This window comes from Sebastes umbrosus, chromosome 19 (assembly GCF_015220745.1).
Source record: "Sebastes umbrosus isolate fSebUmb1 chromosome 19, fSebUmb1.pri, whole genome shotgun sequence".
In the NCBI taxonomy this organism is placed as follows: domain Eukaryota; kingdom Metazoa; phylum Chordata; class Actinopteri; order Perciformes; family Sebastidae; genus Sebastes; species Sebastes umbrosus.
In genome coordinates, this window is record NC_051287.1 from 2239809 (window position 1) to 2253053 (window position 13245).

At 37.4% G+C, this 13245-nt stretch overlaps 1 protein-coding gene across 4 annotated transcripts in view; it reads right to left on the bottom strand.

Moving 5' to 3' along the window:
• rasgrf2a (Ras protein-specific guanine nucleotide-releasing factor 2a) overlaps positions 1-13245 on the bottom strand; it is a 39587-nt gene that overhangs the window by 12231 nt on the left and 14111 nt on the right. For all 4 annotated transcript variants that reach the window (XM_037753590.1, XM_037753589.1, XM_037753588.1 and 1 more), the window contains exons 2-14: positions 10613-10719; positions 8695-8842; positions 7331-7420; positions 6989-7242; positions 6828-6907; positions 5244-5437; positions 4342-4451; positions 4144-4262; positions 3893-4056; positions 2704-2770; positions 2479-2615; positions 1678-1760; positions 435-683 (exon numbers count right to left, since the gene is read on the bottom strand). In XM_037753590.1, coding sequence (XP_037609518.1) covers positions 435-683; positions 1678-1760; positions 2479-2615; positions 2704-2770; positions 3893-4056; positions 4144-4262; positions 4342-4451; positions 5244-5437; positions 6828-6907; positions 6989-7242; positions 7331-7420; positions 8695-8842; positions 10613-10719 — 1802 coding nt within the window. The remainder of the gene's footprint in view (positions 1-434; positions 684-1677; positions 1761-2478; positions 2616-2703; positions 2771-3892; positions 4057-4143; positions 4263-4341; positions 4452-5243; positions 5438-6827; positions 6908-6988; positions 7243-7330; positions 7421-8694; positions 8843-10612; positions 10720-13245) is intronic.

Consider the following 13245-nt stretch of genomic DNA (forward strand, 5'->3'; position numbering starts at 1 on the left):
CTGGTTGCTTGTTTCTCTCGTGAGATCTGGCAACACTGAACTGCATTCTCAATTAAGTTTAAAGGGAAGCGTATTTTCTCTCAGATTACAGTCACAGTTTTTAAAACATGTTGTTAACGTTGTAAATTGAAACAAAACAAACAAACTACTTGGTTACTTTTAGTAAAAAAACATCATGGTTTGACTTAAAATGTCTGTTTGTCAAGTTATTCAGCTATGGACGTAAATTAAAATAAGTGACGTTTAGTTTCACACGGGACACGAACGGCGTTCTCCTGGATGAAAGTCCAGAAAGTGTTTACATCAGTAACAAAGTTAGACTGTTTCATAACCAGTTCAAAGTTCCTCACAGTATCTTTAAACACAGAACTTGAGTAAATGTACTTGGTTACATTCCACCACTGCAGAAACCACGTTGCCGTAGCGACATGTACCTGACAGGTATGGAGGTAAACGGCTTCTTGTAGATGTCGGCCAGCTTGTCGATGACCACGGCCGCCGTGGTGAAGATGCGGTACGTGTGGAGGAAGGTGTTGAGGAAGTCTATGGAGAGGAAGCGCAGGTCGGTGAGGCGCTCCAGGAGGCGCTCCACGCTGGCGTAGCGGATCTGAGGGACCTTGCAGGAGTTGAGCGTCTTGCTGAAGCAAATGTCCACGTCGTCTTTATGCAGCCGGGCGTCGGATCTTAAGGAAGCAAAATAATGTGTTAGATCACGATGTTCGGTTAAAGGATTTCATTTCCCATGAAAACAATGTGTAAGTCCGTCTCTACTTCCCTTTAAAAACAGCTCACAAATGTTAGTTTTATTTTTAAAAAGGCTCCATAGTGTCCTAAAACAGCTGCTCACTGTAGTTTTTATCAGACGTTACTCAAACAGGAGGAAATAGTGCATTTCTTGGGGACTATTTTCAGCGGCGGATTAATCCACATTTGGTGCTCTAGTGAGTATTCTTGGCAGCAGGACGGTGGTCTTTCACTGTTGGTTTTGATCTTTTCATTGGTTTTACTGGCAAAAGAGTTATCCTTTAAATCATAATACTTTAACAGCTGAACCTGCTAGATTTTAACTGTATGATTATTTTACTACATGGTAGTAACGTCCGATGTATCTATATTGACAGTTTCTATTCTTACAGTTAAAAAACACATTTTCTGTAACTTTTTCTTTGTTTGTATTAGGGCTGTCAGGATAACAGATTTTCACTACACGATTATCGAGCCCAAAAGAATTTACGACAACAATATCATGGCGATAGCTATAGAAATTAATTAATAATAATAATAATAATAATAATAATAATACTATCAGTCAAATTCATCTTTAATTTCTTTACTGTGCGTTTATTTTCATTTATTATATATATATTAAAATTAAAAAATAAATTAAATTAAAATTAAAAAATAAAAATAACGTTATATATATAACATATAATATTACTTAATATTTTTAATTGTTTAATTTTAATTTAATTTCTTTTTTAATTTAAATTTTTCTAATTTAAATTTTTTTTTTTTTAGTCTGATCCACTTAATTTTGATTTCGTATTATTCATTTATTTAGCCATCTATCCCCTCCATAATAACTGCATAAAATTGGAAAAAATTAAATAAAATATTTGAATGAATCCTCTTCTTTTCTATACGTCTCTCAGACGGTCAGAAATCCTCGACTCTTACTTGATCATGTGCGGCACCGAAACTTTGGAGTTCTCCTCGAACACGCTGGTCATCAGGCCGTTACAGCGGATGTTATCGATGCACTGAAACACAGATGTGGAGACACGTTCAGTCCTCTTTCATCCATTAAACATTATAGACAGATGTTTAATAAAAACATTCAGGCCTACTGTAATCTATTAAACATTATAGACAGATGTTTAATAAAAACATTCAGGCCTACTGTAATCTATTAAACATTATAGACAGATGTTTGATGAAACGGTCAGGCCTACTGTAATCTATTAAACATTATAGACAGATGTTTAATAAAAACATTCAGGCCTACTGTAATCTATTAAACATTATAGACAGATGTTTAATGAAACGGTCAGGCCTACTGTAATCTATTAAACATTATAGACAGATGTTTAATAAAAACATTCAGGCCTACTGTAATCTATTAAACATTATAGACAGATGTTTAATAAAAACATTCAGGCCTACTGTAATCTATTAAACATTATAGACAGATGTTTGATGAAACAGTCAGGCCTACTGTAATCTATTAAACATTATAGACAGATGTTTAATGAAACGGTCCGGCCTACTGTAATCTATTAAACATTATAGACAGATGTTTGATGAAACAGTCAGGCCTACTGTAATCTATTAAACATTATAGACAGATGTTTGATGAAACATTCAAGCCTACTGTAATCTATTAAACATTATAGACAGATGTTTAATGAAACGGTCCGGCCTACTGTAATCTGACCGTTATAGACAGATGTTTAATGAAAACAGTCAGGCGTACTGTACCTGGCTGATGTCGCTGGTCCAGGCAGCCTTCTCCTGGCGAGACGGAGCCAAGAGGACGACGGAGAAGGGCTGACCGTCCGGAGGCTCCACCACCACTTTGAACTCCAGGTGGTTGAAGCCCTGACCTGCTGCGTTGTCTGTGAAGAGTTAAAGGTCAACGCCAAAGTTAACGACACGCGTTGACGTGAAGAAACGAGAACTGATTTTGGTTTAAAAGAGACTCACAGTCTTCGTCGTTGGCGTCCAGCTCTTCGATGAGAGTACACTCTATCAGAGACAACGTGCCTCCTTGCTGTTGGGGGAGAAAAGCAAATTCAACATCTGATGTAGGACTACAACTAACAATTATTTTCATTGTAGATTAATCTGTTGATTATTTTCTCGATTAGTTGATTAGTTGTTTGTTTTATAAAATGGTGAAAAATGTTGATCAGGGTTTCCCAAAGCCCAAGACGACGTCCTCACATGTCTTGTTTTGTCCACAACTCAAAGATATTCAGTTTACTGTCATAGAGGAGGAAAGAAACCAGAAAATATTCACATTTAAGAAGCTGCAATCAGAGACTTTAGACTTTCGATTTAGACCGATTAATCGATTATCAAATTAGTTGGTGATTCATTTAATAGTTTGATTAATCGATTAATCGTTGCGGCTCTAAATTCTAGTAAAGAGTAAGTAAAACACACAATATTCCCCTCTGGGATATAGTGGAGTAGAAGTAGAAAGTGGCATACTCAAATGAAGTACAACTTAAGTAAAGTACTCGAGTAAACTACTTAAGGCCCTGACACAACAAGCCGACGGTCGGCTCTCGGATAATACAATATATAATAAAATAAAGTACAATATTCTTTATTTTTTCATTTGGATTCTTAATTTAGATTATTATTACTCATTTATTTAGATTACTATCCCCTCCATAATAAATGCAGAAAAGTGGGGGAAAAAATCAATAAAAATATCTGAATACAAGTTGATTAACAGTTGTGTGAATAATAAATGAATAACCATCTTAACAAGGTAGATACGTTGTTTAATTCCACTGTATTTAGATAAATTAAATTTTATACTGTGAACTTTTACACATTCCTGCACAAAACTGTACAGCTCTTTCACTTTTAAAATATATATTGTACACATTTTTTATTATATTATATTTTTTCTCATATTTTTTATTATATTGTATTATATTTTTATTATATTATATTGTATTAGATTTTTTATTATATTATATTTTATTAGATTTTTTATTATATTGTATTATATTTTATTATATTATAGTTTTTATTGTAATTTTTTTCTATTTTATTTATGTTTCCTGAATGTTGCATTACTTCTATGCTCTTATCTTTTATTTACTCTTACTAATGCAGTAAAACACTAAGGTAAATCCGTTGGGCAGGTGAGGCTGACCTTGAGCAGGTGAAGCTTCCCTCCAGATGTTCGTGTGCAGATGAGGAAGTGTTTGGTGAAGAGGAAACACTGTCGCTCTCCTTCCTTCCTCAGTGAGAGGGATCCCAGACGGACCTTACTGAGCATCCCTCGCTCACTGCTGGACGGCAGCTGGATCAGAGAGCCTGCTCACGGAGAGACACGGTCAGTCAGGAGTTACAGGTGATAATAGAATCACCTTCATCGTAGCTGGTGATGAAGAGGAGACTCACCTTGTCTGACGAAGGTCTGACTGGTGTCCAACAGGATGTCACAGCCCTCTACGATCATCCGCTCTATGGCCAGGTTCTTCCTGATGTTCTCCGTGTCGCTCACTTCATCGTGCATAATCCTGACAACACGACCAACCATCATCATCATCATCATCATCATCATCACTACACATATCTGAGAGATGAACACACACTCACTTCGACAGCTCCTCAAGTTTAGATTTGGCGAACTCCAGACTCTTCCGCTCCACGTGTTCATGAGGTGTGTGAGCCAGCAGCTCATGGAGGGTGATGATGTACCGAGGGATCTGAAGTACACAAGAATACACATAAAAACACACGTCTGATTATACGAATATTAACAACCAACGCTGCTCCTTCAACAGCGGTTATTAGTGGATGTTTGAAATGTGGAGGCGTGCCGTGGTGGAAGAAGTAATCAGATCCTTTACTGCAGTAAAAGTACTAATACCACACTGTGAAAATACTCCACTACAAGTACAAGTACTGCAATCAAAACCTTAGTGAAGTAAAAGTATCAGCAAAATGTAGTTAACGTACTTAAAGTAAAAGTATTCATTGTGCAGTAAAATAAACTTAAAGTACTTAAAGTAAAAGTATTTATTTGAGCAGTAAAATATACTTAAAGTAAAAGTATTCATTGTGCAGTAAAATGTAGTTAAAGTACTTAAAGTAAAAGTGAGACAGTATTATCAGCTAAATGTAGTTAAAGTACTTAGGGTAAAAGTATTTATTGTGTAGTAAAATGTACTTCAAGTAAAAGTATGTAAGTAGTATCATAAGAGTGTAGTTAAAGTAGTTAACGTAAAAGTAAGTATTATCAGTTAAATGTAGTTAAATTACTTAAAGTAAAAGTACTGTCAGTGTTTTCCTATCATATATCTGATGTTTCTGGACAGGACGGGGATGAAAACCTGTAATCTGAAAAGTAACTAAAGTTGTCAGATTGTTGTAGTGCAGTAAAAAGTACTATCCTTCCCTCTGAGATGTACAGTAGCGGAGTAGAAGTATAAAGTATCAGAACATGGAGATACTCCAGTAAAGTACCTTGAGTACATGTACTAGGTGGTGTGTACTACCTGGAACATGGGGTAGGTGAGGAACGTCTCCAGCATCCGTCCCTCACACGCAGCGTTGGACTCGTACTGTTTGAGCAGATTGTCGAAGCTTCGGTTCTGTTTGCAGTTGGCCAGAACCTGCAGGCTGTACTGGTGGTTCCGCACAAACTCCTGGTAGATGTTCAGCATCGGCAGCAGGATGTCAAACAGGTCGGCTGGGCGGGGAATAAGAAAAACATTCAACCTTCAAATTCAATAATAATAATAATAATTTAATATCTGACCACCTAAAGCACTGCTATTTATTTCCCCAAACCTATTTATTTTTCCTCTGTTTAATTTTCTCTTTTATTTATTTATGTATTTATTTTTATTACTCATTCATTTATTTTGTATTTATTTTTACTTATTAATTTTTTTGCATTTATTTATTTATGTATTTATTTTTATTACTCATTCACTTATTTTTTATTTATTCTATTTTTATTTTTAAACGTATGCACGATTTTCACTTTGCATTTCACCCCTTATTTCTTTTCCCAAACAGAAACACTTTTGTTGGAAATTCAAATCCAGATGGCAAACAAGCACACTATGAACTGAAGTGTGAAATGCATTGTGGGAAAGTCAACACACGTTCAGCAGGGCACATTAAATATAATTATTCACATGTGAAATGTCCAACTCAGTGTTGTCAAACACACCTGGTCTACAGGTACAGGAGAGGATGACATCATGCTGAAGAAAACGTTTAATCCTGTCAGTCAGAGTTTATTAGAAATACCATTTTTCTGTTATGGACATCTATTAGTCACCTAACTTCGATACTTAAGTAACGCCAATTCCGTTGTTATTTTAACCCAAACCACAATATTTTCCTAACCCTAACCCTAACCATGCTGTTTCCCGTGAAAGTTTACTTTGAAAAGACTGTATGCATGTAACGAGCGGAAATTGTCACGTGTTGCTGGACATTAGTAGGAACAGTAGTAGCAGTAAATAAATAAAGAGAATTAATACAAAGATAAATAAATAAAGAAGCAAATTAAAACAGAAATATCAATTTTAGGTCACATTTTATCAATTAATTAATGGCTACATTTATTTTTAATATTATTTTTGCTACATTTAATGACATATATTTATTCATTTATTGAGTTTATTCATTGAGTATTTATTTTATGTATTTATCGAGTTTATTTATCGAGTATTTATCAAGTTTATTTATGTATTTATCGAGTATTTATTTTATGTATTTATCGAGTTTATTTATTTATTTATCGAGTACTTATTTTATGTATTTATCGAGTTTATTTATCAAGTTTATTTAATTATTTATCGAGTATTTATTTTATGTATTTATCGAGTTTATTTATCAAGTTTATTTAATTATCAAGTATTTATTTTATGTATTTATCGAGTTTATTTATTAAGTATTTATCGAGTTATTTATCGAGGTTCCGTCCTCCATAATTATGGAAACGGAGACCGGTATTTCAGTCTAAAACCATTTTTAAATGGCTTGCAGTCATGTAATGCAAATTGTAATTAATCAGCTAAAACATGCAACAGCTGACTCAGGACTGTGAGCTGTTCCGTACTCACCCAGAACCAGCGTGGGCCAGTTGGCGATCCGAGCTTTCAGACCTTGATGGAAGATCTCGTGCAGAAACATGATGGTCTCACTAGAGAGGGAGAGTTTGTACTTTACTGTAACTATAAACTGGAGATTAAATTCACTGTTTCACTAAATAAAGACGAGCTACCTGTTGAGGAATATGGTGCTGACGTCATCGTGGCTGATGGGAGGCTTCTTGGAGCTGGCGGCCATGCGGAGCGGCCGCAGGAAACAGTTGACCAGGATGGAGAGCTGGTGGACGTATTCTGTCTCCGCCTCCACCATGTTGAAGACGATCTGGTTCCTCTTCCTCATGCTCTCGGCGTGAGGCGAGCTGATGTAGTCCTGGACGATGATCTTCCACTTCCTCCGGCACAGCCAGCCGCGCATGAAGCTCTGCACCTGCACGGCCACAGAAAACCAAACCACCAGGCGTCTCTCCATGTTCCTCTGGCGTTCAGTATTATGTGAAACCAAAACAACCATTTACCTTCTTGATCTTTTTAATATCTGGGTCTTCCTCCTCTTGGTTGTTCTCGTAAGGCCGCATCCTCTCCTTGGTTTTGTTCACCACAACAATCTGCCACAACATGTCAATATACCGGCACATGGGTTAAAACATTCGCTCCTGGAATCACCGTAAGAAAACAAAAATAAATAAATGACTCGAAAAAATAAATAAATGTCATTAAATGTAGCAAAAATATAAAAAATAAATTTAGCCATTAATTAATTGATAAAATGCGGCATAAATTGATATTTCAGTTTTAATCTTCTTTGTATTAATTCCCTTAATTATTTGCTCTGTTTAATTTTCCCTTTTATTTATTTATTTATGTATTTATTTCTATTAATTTCTAAAAGATTATTTATTTATTTTTGCATTCATTTATTATTTATTTGTTTTTGCACTTATTTTTTTTATTTATTATATATTTATTTTTAAATGTATGTATTAATAATGTATTTATGCATTTATTTATTTATTTATGCATCATTTTCCCTTTGCTTTTCACCCCTTATTTATTTCCCCAAACCTATTTATTTACTCTTCTGTTTAATTTTCCCTTTTATTTATTTGTATTACTCATTTATTCATTTTCGAATAATTTTTACTTATTCATTTTTTTTGCACTTATTTATTTATTATATTTTCATTTTTAAATGTATGTATTTATTTATGTATTTATTTATTTATGCACGATTTTCCCTTTGCATTTCACCCCTTATTTATTTCCTCAAACTTATTTACTCTTCTGTTTCATTTTCAATAATGTATTTATTGTTTCAACATTTTTAAATGTATTTATTTTTGCATTTACTTATTCATTTATATATTTTATTACTTATTCATTTATATATTTTATTGCTTATTCATTTATGTTTATTTATGTTTTACTTATTCATTTTTTGCATTTGTTTTTTATTTATGCACTTATTTTTTATTTATTTTATATTTATTTCTAAATGTATGTATTTATTTATTAATTATGCACAATTTTCCCTTTGCATTTTACCCCTTATTTATTTCCCTAAACTTATTTATTTCTGTATTCTTTTCTTTTACATTTCTTTAAATATTTCTTCCTCATTATGCAAACGAGGGGGCTGTCACTCATTTAATGACATATTTATTTATTTATCAAGTCATTTATTTATTTATTCATTTATTTATTGGCAGGTTCTGTCCTCTATATCAGCGGAGCCCTGCTGAGCTTTCATTTAAGACACAAGTGCTGCAAACTCAAGTGTTTTCCCATCATGCATTTGCATGCTTTGATTAGTGTGTGTGTGTGTGTGTGTGTGTTCATGTATGCATGCACACGCAGCAGATGTGGGTGCACTCATGCATACCTCAGATTTAAGCCTCTCGATCTCCGTGTCCTGGTCCTCCAGCTGAGTGCGGAGCTGATTGGCTGCGGTCTTCTCCGTCTCCATGATCTGGACCAGGTGGATGTACTTCTGCATCAGGATCTCTCGCTCGATGATGATGTCAGAGTAACTAAAGGGGAGCATGGGAGACCAAGACGAGTGGGTATACGAGGTATATAATATATATAATATGTATAACTCAACACAAACAGAGAGCTTATCTGACATGTTAGTCACAAACTGGACTTGTACTTTACTTTTGATACTTTACAGTAAGTAGACTACATTTTGCTTTTAATGCAGGACTTTTCCTTGTGGAGTATTTTTAGACCATGGTATTTCTACTTTTACTGAGTACTTTTTGCACCCCTGTCAATAAGCAACATCCTGACGTTCTGTGTTGATCACACAGGAATAAACAAAGGCTTCATGTTTCCTGCTGGATGTTCAGATAAAGACTGAAACAGAAGCAGAAACAGAGATCAAGTCTGTGATGTAACCGGTGCAGCGATACAGCACCAGTGTGACCTAAATGTGAACCGCTGCGAGCAGAACACACACACACACACACACACACACACACACACACACACAACAAACACATGGTCGTGATGTTAAATGTGCATCAGCAGAAAAAACAAGCAGAAAGTAGAAAAACTGTTTTAGTTATTTAACCCGAAGAGGAACAGTAAACACTAATGTCGGATGTTAGAAGACGACAGTGGTGGAAGAAGTACTCAGATCCTTTACTGAAGTAAAAGTATCAATACCACAAAATAAAAATACTCCATTACAAGTAAAAGTGTTGCATTCAAAGTACGTTCTGTGACATTATTAGATAGTTAATAGTGGAGCATCGATGTTTTAAATCCATCAGTACCAACCATGTCATACTAGCTGGTCATGAAGGAGGTTAAATAACGCTCCAAACTTACACTAAATTTTGGCGAGGAAAAACTGTCATGTTCATTTTCAAAGGGGTCCCTTGACCTCTGACCTCCAGATCAGTGAATGTAAATGGGTTCTATGGGTACCCACGAGTCTCCCCTTTACAGACATGCCCACTTTATGATAATCACATGCAGTTTGGGGCAAGTCATAGTCAAGTCAGCACATTGACACACTGACAGCTGTTGTTGCCTGTTGGGCTGCAGTTTGCCATGTTATGATTGGAGCATATTGTTTTATGCTAAATGCAGTACCTGTGAGGGTTTCTGGACAATATCTGTTATTGTTTTGTGTTGTTAATTGATTTACAGTAGTAAATATATACATACATTTGCATAAAGCAGCATATTTGTCGACTCCCATGTCGATAAGAGGATTAAAAACTTGACAAATCTCACTTTAAGATTCATTTTGAACAGATAAATGTGTGATCAATATGCGTTTAATCACGATTAAATATTTTAATCGATTGACAGCCGTAGTTGTATTTACTAATGTTATCATGTTTTTGATGTAAGTTCTTAATCTGATAAGTAACTAGAGATGTCAGATGAATATGATGTAGTAACCACTGCCTGGTTGTACGCCTCAACCAGCCAAGTTGCAGTTTGCATGTCTGTCCAAAATGTCCTCACTTCATTGTTTTATCCTGGAAGATATTTGTGTGAAATCGTTAGAATATGACTTTTTCGGCCAAGTCCAAATGGACATTTTTGCCAACTTTGAAGAAATTCCCTCGCGGCGTTACGGAGATATCACGTTCATGACAATGGGACGGACGGACGGACGAGAAACCCCGAAAACGACCACGGCGGTCACTGAGGCATAAAACTTATAATGTTTATCTCTGAAATGTAGTGGAGTTCAAGTATAAAGTAGCATAACAATCAAACAAAGTACCTGAAACTTGTAGTTAAGCAGCAGTGATGTCTTGATGTGAGTCTTTCCTTACCTGGCCTGCTGGATGCACTCCACCCAGTCGTTGCAGTCCGTCTCTTCCTCCGTCCGCAGCTCCAGAGGTTTCTGTCCATCGTGGCCGAAGACCACCAGGAAGTAGTGCTGCAGTAGAGACAAGAGACGCAACACAACCAGAGGGCAGGATGAGCATCGGTGTTGGTGATTTAATGTAAACAGGTCAGAGGTCACCATTTATGATTTTAAACTTTCAAGTACTACAGTGGGAACATAAATGTGGTGTCTCTCTGCTCTCAGAAGGAGGAAGGAGGCGTCATCAACGCGTCATCAGTTACACTGCGCATTTGTTATACCCTGTGGTCTTAATGCTCAGGGTGATCGGAAGACTTAATCCAGATCATGATCCGGATCGCCACCAAAATCTAAAGGATTGTTCATTGTGCCACATCCCACCCCTCCAAAAGAGTTCATTCAAATCAATAACAGACTTTTGGAGTAATCCTGCTAACAGACAGACAGACAGACAGACAGACAGACGAACCAACGCCGGTGAAAACAAAACCTCCTTCAAGGCCTTTAACAACGGAAACCTGCTGCAGCCGGAAAAACACGCTGCAGAAAGCCAAAATAAATGCAACAGAAAAATGCTGCATATCCAGTCAACACAACGGCGTTTTGACTTTCTGCAGCCGTTTCTTCATTTGCAGCAGGTCTCCGTTGTATTTGTTTTGGATTTTTGTACAGTATGTGTTGATTTGGCATCGTTTCTGAGGCTGCAGCACATTTCTCCTAAAGGGAGGAGGGCCGTAGATTAAACCTCTTTATACATACCGTCGTATTATATAATCATACATTTAAAAACACTACTGCTATATCTGATGTAAAATAACTCAGACAGCAGCAGCGTATTCAAGTTGTTGGACTTCTCGGGTGTCTTTTATCCATCGTCTCTTTAACTTCCAGTAATGACACTTCCGGTATTCTCCTCCATCTTCTCATTTTACTCTCAACTAAACCACATCTGTCATTTAACTCCAACAACATAAACACCAACAGTAGCTGCCACGAGCAGAGACTCACAGGAGCACATCAGCACACATCAACATCAACTTAAATAGATCAGACTGAGATCTCTACCAGCGCTGAGAGCAGCGTCTACATCTCAATGAGGCGTCATTGGGAGTTCTGAGAGGATCGATGCTTCCTGTTATTACAGTAACATGATCCTTCTGTGCACATAAACACATCCAGAACTTTGATATTCACTGACAACGAGCAGCGTTGTTCAGCTCTCAGCTCTGATTATGAAACCTGGCAGCTACAGTTTCCAGGTAAGACGACCGAAGTCCAAACTTTAGAGCAGCTGTTTCCAGATGTGTCAGTGTTGAGCAGCGATTCAAACAGGTGTGGTGTTGAGCCACGCAGGTGTTCAGTTCATCTACCAACTACGGACTGAATCAGGAGCTTTTAGCGACTGAGAACGCTTACTTTGTCTTTCAAAGTTTATTAAAAGACAGCGACAGCATCCTGCTACTCTGTCCTCATAGCACTGCGTCCTGCTACTCTGTCCTCATAGCACTGCGTCCTGCTACTCTGTCCTCATAGCACTGCGTCCTGCTACTCTGTCCTCATAGCACCGCGTCCTGCTACTCTGTCCTCATAGCACTGCGTCCTGCTACTCTGTCCTCATAGCACCGCGTCCTGCTACTCTGTCCTCATAGCACTGCGTCCTGCTACTCTGTCCTCATAGCACCGCGTCCTGGTACTCTGTCCTCATAGCACTGCGTCCTGCTACTCTGTCCTCATAGCACTGCGTCCTGCTACTCTGTCCTCATAGCACCGCGTCCTGCTACTCTGTCCTCATAGCACCGCGTCCTACTACTCTGTCCTCATAGCACCGCGTCCTGCTACTCTGTCCTCATAGCACCGCGTCCTACTACTCTGTCCTCATAGCACCGCGTCCTGCTACTCTGTCCTCATAGCACCGCGTCCTGCTACTCTGTCCTCATAGCACCGCGTCCTGCTACTCTGTCCTCATAGCACCGCGTCCTGCTACTCTGTCCTCATAGCACCGCGTCCTGGTACTCTGTCCTCATAGCACCGCGTCCTGCTACTCTGTCCTCATAGCACCGCGTCCTGCTACTCTGTCCTCATAGCACCGCGTCCTGCTACTCTGTCCTCATAGCACCGCGTCCTGCTACTCTGTCCTCATAGCACCGCGTCCTGCTACTCTGTCGAAACAGATCAACATTAGACGGCACGTTAACGATCTAATTAACTGACCCACTGAACACAAACAGCTCTAACAGGTCTCTACTTAGTAAAAAGAAGACAGATTTCAGTACAGAAGTGTTTAATATTTGAGCATGAGCTGACGTGATCATCTATGTTTGCAATCAAACTGTCAAAACATAAACTAGAACATGACAGAAAGACAGAAACACGGTTTGTGGTCCCAACAAGATATCTGCATCACAAACCGCAAACATAACGTTCAATAAAAGATTAAAGCCGATTACAGTCAGTGATTTATAATTTTTTATATGATGCAAAATGACTGTTTTGCATTTGCCAGCTGCTACACTTTCTTTTAAAGAAAAGGACAAATGATTAATGTTCACCTGCTTCAATATTCAGGCTCATTCAGTCATTAAAGCTGAAGTAACCTGA